We start from the raw sequence: 15,452 nt of genomic DNA, 5'->3' as shown, positions 1-15,452 counted from the left end.
TTGTGCATGTCTAGTTATGAACACCTTAAGAAGAGAATAGAAAGGTATTTATCTGAAAGAGTTTACGTATGCCCATCCCTATAGTTGTGGGTCTAGATAAGATTGTCTCTCACATTTTCTTCTGGTTCTATGATTTTATTATTCCATGTACTCATTGTGGCTACAGTAGAGAAAAACAGGTAACATTATTTTTCAGTGCATGGGTTGTAGTTCATAGTAAATTGTTAGTGGAAAGGAGGTATTATCGGACTTAAAAAGCATATTTGCATCAATAGAAATAGACGCCACAATGTTTTATACCTCCTTCCCCAGAAGGATATGTACTTATTTCTACCTTACCAGAAATTCTTCCATCCAATTTAAATATTGAATAATTTTTGTTTCATTACACATTTCTTATGGGACCAAACCATATATTTCAAGATCGAAATTGCCACACACATTTTCTGTGGAACTGACATCTTAATTAATCATTAGTGATGATTTGTCAGCATACATTTATAAGCCAGAAATATCTGTGTTCTGTGATTCATTGACCTCAAGAAAATTTGTAAGTTTTCTCCTTAAGTTTCCCCCTTTATATAGGATATTACGACAAATCTATATATTTCAGTAGTGGGAGGGATAAATTTAAGAGGTGATTATAGGAAATATTTTCTTAGTCCCACAGGAGAGCCCTTCTTGTGCCCTCCTGAGCCCAAAGAAAGGAATCAGTTTCATTAAAAACCTAATGTTTTCTCTATTATTTAACATTTAGAAAATGAAAATGTAATATCATTCAATTCATGCTTTTGTTTGTATGGATTTGTTGTATATAAACATAAATATGCAGAAAAATCTATGACTCTAAAATTATGAAAATTAAAACCTTTTCTCATTAGATTGTCACAATCAAAACAAACTTCACATTCAAAGAAAACATGGTCTTTCGTACCAATTCAAAATAAATTTTTCTAAAAGTCTGTTAGTAACTACAATTACTAAAGGTTGCCAACCAAAAATTAAAAAAAAAACCAACAAAAACAAAACCCCTAACAAAACATGGTATTGTTTTACATTCTTTTCCTTACCTTTTCTTTCAACACAATTTTCTTATTTGGTATATAATATAAAAGCTATGTAAAAATGTGACCTAACCTTCTGCAGAAAGAATCTGTTGTGGTAAAAACTCGTCTCTTTTCCCACGCATAAACTATGTCAGCCAACAGACAAGACTTTGCTAAAGCTAACAAAGGACATTCTCAGTTCAATTCTAAAAGACGGGATAAAGCCATACACATAAGTTCTTAGTACACCCTGGAACTTACCAGATGCTAGCAGTAGAGAGTTGATAAATACTTGCCTTGCCTGCTATATAACCTTGAAGAAGACAAAGAAAATGAAAGAAATTAACAGCCTCTCTAACTGGTTGAAGTGACAAGATCTTTGGGAAAATACAATCATCTTAGAGTTTTTGATAACCCAGGAAGGATCTGCTAACCATTGTCAGAAAACTGGCATTCCCTGGGTTTTAAGGCAAAAATGTTGAGAGAAAAGATCCATATGGATAATTTAAGGTTGACCACAGAAATCTACATTGGATTACTTTATTTCAAAGCAATTTCTTATTTAGTACATAATCTCTAAGCCTATTCCACAAAAATGTACAGTTCTTGAAGACAGGGACATCATGCTCTGCACCACTGTATCCTCAGTGCCTAGCACAGTGCCTGGCACATAGGATGTGCTTGATAAATGTTGATTAAATGAATGAATTTGCTATCAGAGACTCTGAAAGGACATTGTAAAATCACAAATGATCCTGGTGAGAAGACATAGAAATAAATCAATGTGAGTATGAATGTGACTTTTTTGTGAACTTAGATTTAAAAGGCCTAAGTATGTATATATGAATTTGCATGCACAAACATGGAACAAAGGGATGAATATTGAAGACTGGGACTGAATTTTAAGAATAACCAAACCCCAGAAGACTAAACTCCAAATTGGAAAACTTTGAGTATTAGGTTTGTAACTTTCAAATAAATTTGAACAGCCTAAGTGCAAAATTTAGGACTATACTCCTTTTTTGTGGGAGGAAGTTTTCACTTATTGGAAAAAAGAACAAATAATATCGGAAAATATCTTTTAAAAGATCAGTTTGGAAAAAGGTGAATCAGAACTGATAGGCCTATAGCGCCAGGCTGCCACCAAAGGTTAATAATTGACAGTGGATGAGAAATAACCAATTTTGTTTATATTTTACTCTAATAATAAATAATACAGTGAATATCTATTGCACTCTTAGTGTGTAACAGTCATTTCTTCATTACCATTGACTTATATTTAATAATTTATATGACACTTCCATAAATCCTTTGAAACAGAGATCTTTGGCAAGAATTGAGATACGGAAGAGTTAGATAAGTTGGCTAAGGTCACAGAATTAATGTCAGAAGTAAGATTTGAACTCGAGCTCCAGATAAGCCATTAACTTATCCACTCCTTCTGCTGCCACTCTTAAAAGGAATGGCATTCAAAGACAAGAATTTAGCTCTGTTCTACTGTTTGCAGCACATTTTCACAAGGATTTCCTCATTTAAACGTGGTTGAAAGTAAAATGAAGTTCAAGGGAGGAAAGAGGCAGTAAGAGAATACCTAAAGCATTTAAATGAATTCAAGATTATCAGCCAGGATAAACAACTTTTAATCTATGGAACAAAAAGAAGAGAAAGGAAAAAAAGCCAAGTGCTAGACTCGAAGGGGATGTAGAATGAAATGACAGAAGGAATGCAGACCTCTGGAAAGGTCCTTTGCCTCCCGCACACAAGGACATGCAGCTGCTCCTTGAGGCTAGTTATTGGTAGGGCTGAATTTGTACACGTGAACTCAGCGAGTGATTTTCATGATGATCCCATTGATAACTATGGCATCAATCAGTTTTTTTCAGCCTCATCCTTAGTCACTAGCTAGTCATCCTTTATCGCTATAACTTAGTCATCCTTTATCACTATCAAAGAGGAAAATTCTTATTCTCTGTGCAGGTTCTTTTGCTTATTGCTGATTAGAATGCGTGCATTGAAAATGAGTGAAAGAATTCCATAACCACAGATACATCTTTTTATTTTGCTGTACTTTTTACCTTAGAAAAGAAGTGTTGAGAGACATTTTGTTTAGGATCAGAAGAATTTGAGTTAGGTTTCCTGACTTTCAAATAAATTTGAACTTCCTGAGTACAGAGTTTAGAATCAAGTTCCTGTTTTCTGGGCAAAGTTTCATTTATTGGTGATAAAATGTGAATTTTCTGCTTCAAAGATAAAAGACTAAAATGATTTTTAAAGGCCTCGGAAGCCCGAGATAGTTATTACAAAACTAAATTTTAATGAGTTAAGTGTAAATGGATTAGAAACATGCATCTCAGATTTCTTATTAAAATATACATGAGGTTACAGGTTATAAAGGAAAATGCTTGGCAAAGTAAATCTCAGCAATTGCCAATCTTAAAACGTTTAAGACATTTTATCAGTTGTCCCAACAGCAGACGGAAGCTGCTGCTTTCTTCCATCTTTGCTTGCATCACTGAGTTCTTTTAAGCTTAAAGTGCCTCTTCTAGATTAACTTCTTTAAGATATTGCTCATCTGTTATTCCCAGGCACTTACAGAACAAAGTACAACGTTAATATTTCCCCAGGATTGTATAAGATATATAATTCAGCTATTTGGTATCTTATCAGAGAGGAACTGTAACCCAGGCATACACTCCTCTATATGTTCACAAGGACACCTTCAATCTATGCAAACTTGCATATGTTCTGAGTACCCATCAGTACATACGATCATTTATGAATGCCTAAGGGTACCTATGAGTAACCAGGAGTCTGCTGTACTTTTTGCCTGCTTTCTATAAATATGCTTTAAAACCACATCTTTTCAGGATTTTGTTTAAAAGACCTGGTCATGCTTAATTTTTTCAATTAGAAAAATTGGAAAGTAGAAAGTGGACAAACTGAAATATTTGATACAAAGATGTTCCTTGTTGTTCCTTGTCAGAGAAAACAGAGAATACTTACTTGCACAGAAATAACTGTTTTTGCGACCTTCAAGTTCAGAGTATTTAATAAAGGACAGTACAACTGAAATTGTCATGAGAAATAATTGCCCTTTCATTTCATTTTCTGCCATCTTAATTCATCATTTTTATTATTGTCTATTGCTCTCTGATAATCCAGAGTGTGCATGGCCCACTGGTCTTAAGATAAAGAGATAAACACCTTGACCTCTTTGATTTCCACATGAAATAAAAACAAATCATTGAAAACAAAACCCATAGTAAGTACTTAAATGCCATGTCTTTACAATGCAAGCATTGAACAACTGTACTCATTTGGGTGCAAATTATTTTTGTATTCCTCTAATTAACCCTACCAAGCAAATAAGGAACTATGTTGGCGCTAATGACCTGGTCTTCATTATTAAATCATTGTGATGCCCCGATAAGATCTAATCCTTTTTATTTCTGCTCTAATGTTTCTGCCTGCTTCCTAGATAACTTACAAAAGAGCACTTAGATAGGATTTTATAGGCTTTAATAGTGCACCATCTTACATGATCCTTGCAGCTGTGCTGTGAAAATGGTTGATTAGACATTTATAATCCACATCTTAGGAATGAGGACGTATGTGACTGTGTGACGTTGGAAAAGTTCCTTAAACTACCTGAGCATCAGTGTCTTCGCTTTAGTACTTGCCACACCATGTAGGGCTGTTTGGGTAATAAAATGAGAAAATTCATATAAATATTTTAGCAGAGTCCCTGACACATATTAACTGTTCAGTAAATATCAAATATTATATACACTATTGCCTGAGATCCCTTAGTTATTAATTGGTGAAGTGGGCATCAAAGTCGAGATCTTCTAATTTCTGGTCTGGTACTCTAGGCTCCCCGTTGCCCACAGGAATATTTCTAGAAATACAATAAAAACCTCCATGTTCTTGACCCTCTTTATTTTGCTAGCCCTGAATTCTCCAATCCCTTATCCACTGGCATTCCAGCCAGGCTGCTGGCAGGCACTCTCTCCAGCTCTCCCAGAGTACACAATGTCTTTAGAAATCTCTTTCTGTCCAGTGAACTCACACCCATCCTTCAGCATCCAGCTCAAGTGATGAGTACACCTTATGGACCAACAAACAGGGCATTCCGCCTCTGTTCCTAAGATTTTCTTCATCTCTGTTAAACAGCCATTATCTCATTTTTTAACAGTTTGTTGTTTCTCTCCTATACAAAATTGTGTACTCCTTGAAGTCAGGAATTTTGTTTTACTCAACTCTGACCCCTATGTCTGTCCATTGGTTAATATTTGTTGAATTGATTCTAGCTTCAATTTTCTCCCCTTCATCGTGCTGCCGCATATACTCAGGGTAGCTTTGGCAGACCACACTTACAGAGTGAGGGCTCTAAATAATATTCGATTAAACATTTAACCTGTCAGATCTGGTTCCCCTGGTTAAATATTGGTTCCCATTCCTAGAGAATGTTCCGCTTGTTCACCTGATGATAGACAAGTAGCCTGGGTAAACTATAAGTTTTTCCACATTGTTCAACTTTCCACCAAGATTGCCATTTCTCCACCTTCATTCCCTGCAAGTCTCCCCCTTGTTCACTATATACCAACTACACTGATGTTCTTTTAGTCCCTAAACACTAAGCTCCCTTTCTTCCTCATGGCATTGACATGTGCCATGTTCTGCTTAGAAGAGTCTTTCCCCATCTTCACATGACTGTTTCCTCATCCTTCAGGTCTCATTAAATATCAACTTCTTCCATGAACATGAAAAGTCAAGTAAGTCTCCTGTTATGCTCCGTCATAGTTCCTGATTCTAAGTGCCCCCTCCTCCTTCCCCACCTATCGTCCTTCTCCTCCTGCCCCTCCACTTCCCCCTCTACTTCCTCCTCCCCCTCTCCTCTTCTTCTTCCTTTTCTCCATCATCATACTCATGATTTGTAGGCATTTTATTTATTTGCTACTTTTTTTGGTCTGTTTCTCACATTGGGAGTAAGCTCCACGAGGGTAAGGACCACATCTGTCTTGTTGAGTGTTGTATGACAACAATTCATGATAATTACAAACTGAATGAATAAATAAAGAAAAAATGAATACAGTATATTCAGGTGTCTATATATATATTCAGGTGTCTATCAAATATAGTTTTTTTAGTAAACTAGACTAATTCAGACCATAGCGGGTTTATAAGGAGAAAACAGTCAATCTGTCAATAAGCCTGTAGTCCCTTCCAGTCATCTGTCAAGCAAACTCCGTTAGATGCAGCACTAAGTATAGGGAGTATAGACCATGCCTTTTCATTGCTCTTAGGATACTGAACAAAAGACTATGTGATTTGGCCTTCAGACCATCTCAGCTTCAGGCTACTGTTTCTCTTGTTAACTTTGACCCAGCCACTCTGGTCTTCTTTCAACATCTCCAAAATGCCATTGTTCTTACCATAGACATTACCCCACTTTACTCATTAGAAAATGTACATAAGATAAATTTATCCTATTCCTTCATGTGCCCCTGTTGTTTCTTGTCTCTTTCCTCAGCTCATCAAAAGTTTCCCAATGAATGTATCCTTCAGCCTGTGCCCTTCATTGCCAGGTTTCTGTTCCAACAGACCTCTGCCTTCCCACACTCTTCCAGAACTCTTATGGCTTTCTATAAACCAAACAAAACCACACGCTTTTACCCTGAGTATCCTAATGTAACTTGGAAGATCATTCTATGATTTGTAATAGTTCTCGACAGCAGAGTAACTGTGTTTGCTTTAGAGACCATGGTGGATATTTGAAAGACTATGAAAGGCTCATTAACATGATGGAAGAGTGCCTCAAGAAGGTCATAGAAAAGGAGGAGAAAGTTAAAATACCGAAGCAATTAAGTTGAGTTTCATTTTGTCCTTTGAGAGTCTTATGGGTAAATAAATTCCCTAATATTAGAAAGCCTTTTGTGATATAAATAGCATATTTTTACTAGTTATACTTACCAAAAAATTTTAAAGGAATTAATCTTAAGAAGAAAAAGGTGAAATTTTACAGTTTTCTCCTTCCTTGCCAAATAAGAACTTGCTTGTCCCTCATGTTTTGACTGCATTAATTACTATGTTATTTGCATACAGTTGGTAAAACATTAAATATAGTGTCTTTCCAAATTCATTGACGTACCTTACTTTTTCCTAGGATGAATTAGCGATTAATACAGCTTGTTAGGCCTCTAGTATGACTTTATAAACAAACCCAGCTGTATTCATCCTCCAAAATTGAAAAATGAGAACTAGCTTTTCTCCATTTAACTTTTTCTAAAGTTTCTGCAAGATGATGCTCGTGTTACAGTTAAACATCAGCTGTACAGCTTTCTCTTTCTTTAGCTATTAGTCCCTTAGGTATAACTCTGTAATCAAAGGGAGGTCAACTGTATCCAAATACAAATATGCCAGAATGTCTCTGGCATAAATCTCTCCCTAAAGATTTCAGCGGTGTTACTTCAGAAGAGGGAGAAAAAGTATGATGTTTTATCTAAAAATCTAAGAACTTAATTCATTTAAAAAATAAAGTACTGAGTTATCCTTGCAGAGAGCTATGTGAGCATAGGATCTCTACGTTACTCATCATTTTTCTTTTTACTACGTTAGAAAGAACTTGAACAATCACAGAAAAAAAATACTGCTATATAGGAACTATATGGCTACTATTGCTGAACACTTCCCATAGTGCTATAAGCTACAGAGAGGGCACAGCAATTCAAATTCATAGTCATTTTCCGGTATCCAGTTAATTTCAGAAGCAGCTGAGGGCCAGTTGTTGGCAAAATTATGAAGCAGATGGAGAACATTTCTTTGTATTTAGATACCAGTTGTCTAAGCTTCTGAACTTTATTGCTAATACTTAATTGTTCTGTTCCCAATAACAGGCTTCAGGTAGAATGCCTCTTAAGGGTTTCATTCTACTTGCCCTTTGTATGAATCCAGGCCTGACTGTAGCGTATCTTGAAGCCCAGATGCTTCCCATCATTACATTGCGAATTGAGTCCCAATGGAGTGACACTGAAAGCTGATTTTCATGAAAGCATTCCTCTTTCTGATTGTTTGTACACTGTCTAAATTGGATGCCATTTAAAACAATTTCACTACCAAGAAGATATTTATTGAATACCTCCTTATGATTATTTGCAAATAATCATAAGTATGAATAAGTTTCCCCTCAGTTAACGGCATTAATTTCCAAATGTTCAGTTTACTTATGTAATTGTTCCTTCTTCTCTCTTCCGTTATTAACTAATTTTTCAGGCTGGTGGTTTGATGCTTGTGGCCCATCCAATCTAAATGGAATGTTTTATACAGCGGGGCAGAACCATGGAAAACTGAATGGAATAAAGTGGCATTACTTCAAAGGGCCCAGTTACTCCTTACGTTCCACAACTATGATGATTCGACCTTTGGACTTTTGAAGGCACAATGTCAAAAGCAATTTAAAAGGCCACCAAGAAATCTGGAGAAGCCACCAGATGAGAAACTGCTTGGAAACTTCTGAAGCAAACAATATTGTCTCCCTTCCAGCAGCAAGTAGCAGTTATGTGAAGTCACCAAGGTTCTTGACCGTGAATTTGGAACCTTTTGATTTCACAGAAGCCTCTCCTTGGGGTCACTGTGTTCATATGGCTTGACTACAGAGAATGCCACTCACTGTCATGCTTTAAAAAGGGAAGAAACTGTTCAGCTCGCTGTGCTTCAAACTACTACTGGATCTTATTACAGAACTATAATAACCAGATGATAAATATGGTTTATTTCACGTAAAACCGAAGAAAAAGAAGAAGATGAACAACAACAACAAAAAGAGTATACGTGAAGAATAAAAACAGGCCTGCCATAATCCTTTGGGAAAGATGTGTTGCACCAGTGAAATGGTGTTATTTCTCTGCAAACCTACTAACAATAAGTTTGTACTGTTGCACAATTTTAATAAAAGTTTAGGAAGAACAGCATTATCCTCTGAGTTGGTTAAATGGATTTCAGAAGCCTAATTCCTAAATCATACTTACTAGTTGATTTCAGTTAACCCGTCTTCAAATTTAAATTCCATTTTGGTAAACTATAAAGAATTATAGTGCCTGAAGAATAGCAGTGTGAGGTAGAAAAACACTCCATTTCTCTTTGATTTTTTTGGTACAGTTTTCAGAAAAAATGGACATAATCAAGTATGGACATATAAGGCGAAAAATGATCTCCCCCATGCTACAGTTTTCATTTACTTTAAGAACTGACTGATATATAAATATATTTATAGCCTGAGTAAAGTTTAAAGAATGTGAAATATATCATCAAGCCCTTAAAATAATATACATGCATTTAATATTTCCTTTGATATTATACATGAAAGCAGTATTTTAGAGTGTATTAAGTTGAAATAAAACCAAGTAAACTGGAACAGTTCATTTTACAGTATCTTCTTGCATGTGTACACTTGTGTAACTTTATTATTTTTAAAATCATTACCTTCAATTCTTCACCCTATTTCATGCTAATTTAATTTTTGCTAATTAACTGAAACTTGCTTTCCAGATTCACTCTGTTCCAGTTTCTATAAAAGACATACTCTGAAGTCTATGAAAAATGAAAGAAGAATTATAAATATCATTGTACATAGCCTGTTTATATCCATAGTAAACCTAATAGCTGTTTAATCTGGAATATGCAACATTGTCCACAGTTGATGCAAATAAACACACTTCCAAAAAAATCTACTATACCACTTTATGAAATATATTATTTCTTCATATTTTTCTCCCTTGGACCCTGTTTTCCTAGGCAATTTCTGACGTTAATACATTATCATTAGGGAAGAAAATTGGCAAACTTTGTATTATACATTAAGGAAAACACATGCACAAAAAAGAAAATTAATCATAGTCACTTGACTGAGAAAATTCTAATTACTAGCTGCTATAAATCTCTTAATGAAAATATTCCTATGGGATAATCTATTTTAAGTGAATTTGGGGCACAGATTTTTGTGGGAATTTGAAGTTACTACAATATTTTATCAGGAAGTGCTTTCTGCCTCTAAGTGTCCAAGGTTACAAGAGTGAACAGTTTTTATCAAAACGTGAGGTGTACTATGAGATAAGAAAATTGAAATCCATATTGGGCCTCCTTTCTTAAAAAAAATTTTTATCAGGGCAACAATACCAATTTTAGACCTGGTGACTTGATCTGTTGTTCCTTTGTGGCTTTCCTCCATTTGAGAAAATAAAGCTACTCACATTTTTAAGAAATTATTTTTTAAAGTTTACCATCAAGTGTTTATACCTTTTGTGTGTGTGTATGAACCTGTTTTGCCTTACAAGTGATATTCGCAGGTATACCACAGTTTTTCTGTTCTTGGAGACTCCTTCATAGCAGCGTTTAGCCTCTCCCTCAAAAAACCTTCTTGTTTGTTTTCATTTAAGTGAATGAAAGTGAGTGTTTTGTTTTGTGTGTTCCTACAGATTTTTTTTTACCGGTCTTTTGATAAGTAATACTATTTCCCAACTCATAATACAAAAATAAAAGGAAATTATGAAAAAAGAAAGAAAGCATGATATTTACTGTTTTGTTACCTGGGTTTAAAAAATGAAATATTTCCAATTATTTATAATAAAGCAGTATAAAATGTTTTATGACTCCATATGTGCACTGTGTAATGCCTACATGTTTGTGGCCATTTAACATGTATATCCTTTGCATTTAATTATTCAGGATAAGATAATTAGGTTATAAGATTTTGTCTTTAAATTTTTATGTTAATTAATTCATGTAGTTTCTATGCCAATATCTTCACATCAGTCACAGCTTTATTTGATTTAAATAAAATTGAAAGTAACATATTTGTGCAACTCCATCTCATTTTAAATATTTTACAAGTTTTAAAATTAGAGATACATGGAAGTATAGTCTCCATAAGAAAAAAAAAAAACCTACTAAATGAACTAAAGCCTCAATCTTTGAAAAATTTTCAGTCTTGGATGTGATAAGAAAGCTTAACTCCTTTAGAATGTTAGATCAAAGCAACGGTTCTGAATCCCACATCTCTACTGTATGATTGTTATGTCCTGTCAATTATTATTTTAAAAAATTTCTTACTTTTTTTTTATTGAATGAAAGATTCTTTAAATGCTATAGTGCTTTACAATTTGCAAAAGCTTCATACACATGATTTAATACAATCCCATAATAGCCCTTTTTTTCCCCCTACCCTTATATTGCCTCTGCCCTTTTTCCTCTCCCCACTGGTAACCACTAGTTTGTTCTCTACATCTGTGAGTCTGCTTTTTGTTTTATTCACTAGTTTGTTGTATTTTTTAGATTCTACATGTAATTGATATCATACAGTATTTATGTTTCTCTGATTTATTTCACTTAGCATAATGCCCTACAAGTCCATCCATGTTGCTGCAAATGGCAAAATTTCCTTCTTTTTTATAGATGAATAGTATTCCATCATATATATATATATATATATATATATATATATATATATATACACACCTATCTTCTTTATCCATTCATCTGCTGATGGACACTTAGGTTGCTTCCATACCTTATCAGTTGTAAATAATGCTGCTATGAACATTGGGGTGCATGTATCTTTTCAAATGAGTATTTTTGGTTTTTTTGGATATATACCCAGGAGTGGAATTGCTGGGCCAGATGGTAGTTCCATTTTTAGTTTTTTTGAGAAGCCTCCATATTGTTTTCCACAGTAGCTGTACCAGTTTACATTCCCACCAACAGTGTACGAAGGTCCCTTTTTCTCCACATCCTGGCCAACATTTGTTATGTGTGTTCTTTTTTTTTCGGTACGCGGGCCTCTCACTGCTGTGGCTTCCCCCGTTGCGGAGCATAGGCTCCGGACGCGCAGGCTCAGCGGCCATGGCTCACGGGCCCAGCCGCTCCGCGGCATGTGGGATCTTCCCAGACCGGGTCACGAACCCGTGGCCCCTGCATCGGCAGGTGGACTCTCAACCACTGTGCCACCAGGGAAGCCCTGTGTGTTCTTTTTGACGATAGCCATTATGACAGGTGTGAGGTGATGTCTCATTGTGGTTTTGATTTGCGTTTCCCTGATGATTAGCAATGTTGAACATCTTTTCATGTGTATGTTGGCCATCTGCATTTCCTCTTTTGAAAAAAGTCTATTCAGTTCTTATGCCCATTTATTAATGGGGTTGTTTTTTTGTTTTTGTTTTTTAATATTTATTTATTTATTTATTTTTGGCTGTGTTGGGTCTTCGTTTCTGTGCGAGGGCTTTCTCTAGTTGCAGCAAGAGGGGGCCACTCTTCATCGCGGTGCGTGGGCCTCTCACTATCGCGGCCTCTCTTGTTGCGGAGCACAGGCTCCAGACGCGCAGGCTCAGTAGTTGTGGCTCACGGGCCTAGTTGCTACGTGGCATGTGGGATCTTCCCAGACCAGGGCTCGAACCCATGTCCCCTGCATTGGCAGGCAGATTCTCAACCACTGCACCACCAGGGAAGCCCTGTTTTTTTTGTTTTTTGATGTGGAGTTGTATGAGCCATTTATATATGTTGGATATTAACCCCTTATCTGTCATATCATTTGCAAATATTTTCTCCCATTCAGCAGGTTGTCTTTTTATTTTGTCAATGGTTTCCGTTGCTGTGCAAAAGCTTTTAAGTTTAATTAGGTCCCATTTGTTTATTTATGCTTTTATTTCCTTTGCTTTAGGATGTCCTGTCAATTATTAAATGTTGGATTATTATATGACAATTAACAATAAATTCTGGGAACTCAGTGTAGAATAATAGGATGCATTCTGAATATCTGAGTTTGGTATAAAAGGTAAAGAGCATAAAGGGCGGTAACATTATCAGCTCTTGCTGCCACAGAACTGGGACTACCTTACCTAAGTTCCTCTTATGTAAGTTAAGTTTTAAAATACATGTATGCTTCCTACATATGCTGTAAGGAACCAGAAGTGACTTTCGAGAAAGTACTAAAATATTGTAAGTTACAATGGACTTAAAAGAAAATATTACAAGCACACATGAGAATATCTGTGCACTTTAATACAATGCCTAAACATCAAAACAGTGATATAAAACGTTAGAGAAGAAAATTATTAAGGCTCTAAATTAATTGAACGTTTCCATTAGGAGAAAGGTATAACAATAATATTCATAAGGAGTTTCTGGATTGTAGTTACATAGCTCTCCCTTTAGGAAATTATTTTATAGGCTTAATGGACAGAGGGTGAATTATTATTTTTTTAAACATCTTTATTGAAGTATAATTGCTTTACAATGGTGTGTTAGTTTCTGCTTTATAACAAAGTGAATCAGCTATACATATACATATATCTCCATATCTCCTCCCTCTTGCGTCTCCCTCCCACTCTCCCTATCCCACCCTAGGTGGTCACAAAGCACCAAGCTGATCTCCCCGTGCTATGCGGCTGCTTCCCACTAGCTATCTATTTTACATTTGGTATTATATATTAGTCCATGCCACTCTCTCACTTTGTCCCAGCTTACCCTTCCCCCTCCCTGTGTCCTCAAGTCCATTCTCTACAATTGTGTCTTTATTCCTGTCTTGCCCCTAGGTTCTTCATAACTTTTTTTTTTTTTAGGTTCCATATATATATGTTCACTTACAGTATTTGTATTTCTCTTTCTGACTTACTTCACTCTGTATGACAGACTCTAGGTCCATCCACCTCACTACAAATAACTCAATTTTGTTTCTTCTTATGGCTAATATTCCATTGTATATATGTGCCACATCTTCTTTATCCATTCATCTGTCAGTGGACACTTAGGTTGCTTCCATGTCCTGGCTATTGTAAATTGTGCTGCAATGAACGTTGTGGTACATGACTCTTTTTGAATTATGGTTTTCTCAGGGTATATGTCCAGTAGTGGGATTGCTGGGTCATATGGGTCATTGCAGTTCTATTTGTAGTTTTTTAAGGAATCTCCATACTGTTCTCCATAGTGGCTGTATCAATTTACATTCCCACCAACAGTGCAAGAGGGTCCCCTTTTCTCCACACCCTCTCCAGCATTTATTGTTTGTAGATTTTTTTATGATGGCCATTCTGACTGGTGTGAGGTGATACCTCATTGTAGTTTTGATTTGCATTTCTCTACTTAGTGATGTTGAGCATCCTTTCATGTGTTTGTTGGCAATCTGTATATCTTCTTTGGAGAAATGTCTATTGAGGTCTTCTGCCCATTTTTGGATTGGGTTGTTTGTTTTATTGATACTGACCTGCATGAGCTGCTTGTAAATTTTGGAGATTAATCCTTTGTCAGTTGCTTCATTTGAAAATATTTTCTCCCATTCTAAGGGTTGTCTTTTCATCTTGTTTATGGTTTCCTTTGCTGTGCAAAAACTTTTAAGTTTCATTACCTCCCATTTGTTTATTTTTGTTTTTATTTCCATGTCTCTAGGAGGTGGGTCAAAAAGGATCTTGCTATGGTTTATGTCATAGAGTGTTCTGCCTGTGTTTTCCTCTCAGAGTTTTATAGTGTCTGGCCTTACATTTAGGTCTTTAATCCATTTTGAGTTTATTTTTGTGTATGGTGTTAGAGAGTGTTCTAATTTCATTCTTTTGCATGTAGCTGACCAGTTTTCCCAGCACCACTTAATGAAGAGGCTGTCTTTTCTCCATTGTATATTCTTGCCTCCTTTATCAAAAATTAGGTGACCATATGTGAGTGGGTTTATCACTGGGCTTTCTATCCTGTTCCACTGATCTATATTTCTGTTTTTGTGCCAGCCCCATACTGTCTTGATTACTGTAGCTTTGTAGTATAGTCTGAAGTCAGGGAGCCTGATTCTTCCAGCTCTGTTTTTCTGTCTCAAGATTGCTTTGGCTATTCGGGGTCTTTTGTGTTTCCATACAAATTGTGAAATTTTTTGTTCTAGTTCTGTGAAAAATGCCATTGGTAGTTTGATAGGGATTGCATTGAATCTGTAGATTGCTTTGGGTAGTAGAGTCATTTTCACAATGTTGATTCTTCCAATCCAAGAACACGGTATATCTCTCCATCTGTTGGTATCATCTTTAATTTCTTTCATCAGTCAATCAATGTGATAGACCATATTAACAAATTGAAGGATAAAAGCCATATGATCATCTCAATAGATGTAGAAAAAGCTTTCGACAAAATTCAACACCCATTTATGATAAAAACACTCCAGAAAGTAGGCATAGAGGGAACTTACCTCAATGTAATAAAGGCCATATATGACAAACCCACAGCCAACATCGTTCTCAGTGGTGAAACACTGAAACCATTTCCACTAAGATCAGGAACAAGACAAGGTTGCCCACTCCCACCACTATTATTCAACATTGTTTTGGAAGTTTTAGCCACAGCAATCAGAGAAGAAAAAGAAATAAAAGGAATCCAAATCAT

The 15,452-nt window shown here is 35.8% G+C and overlaps 1 protein-coding gene across 2 annotated transcripts in view; it reads left to right on the top strand.

Moving 5' to 3' along the window:
- Positions 1-10,841, top strand: part of ANGPT1 (angiopoietin 1) — a 250,691-nt gene extending 239,850 nt beyond the window's left edge. For both annotated transcript variants that reach the window (XM_030863092.2, XM_030863091.2), the window contains exon 9: positions 8,319-10,841. In XM_030863092.2, the coding sequence (XP_030718952.1) occupies positions 8,319-8,479 (161 nt within the window). In that variant the 3' untranslated portion in view covers positions 8,480-10,841. The remainder of the gene's footprint in view (positions 1-8,318) is intronic.
- Positions 10,842-15,452: the final 4,611 nt, after the last annotated feature.

This window comes from Globicephala melas, chromosome 17 (genome assembly GCF_963455315.2).
Source record: "Globicephala melas chromosome 17, mGloMel1.2, whole genome shotgun sequence".
NCBI classification, from domain to species: Eukaryota; Metazoa; Chordata; class Mammalia; order Artiodactyla; family Delphinidae; genus Globicephala; species Globicephala melas.
The sequence above is the reverse complement of the archived record's forward strand: the minus strand, read 5'-3'. Positions and strand labels throughout refer to the sequence as shown.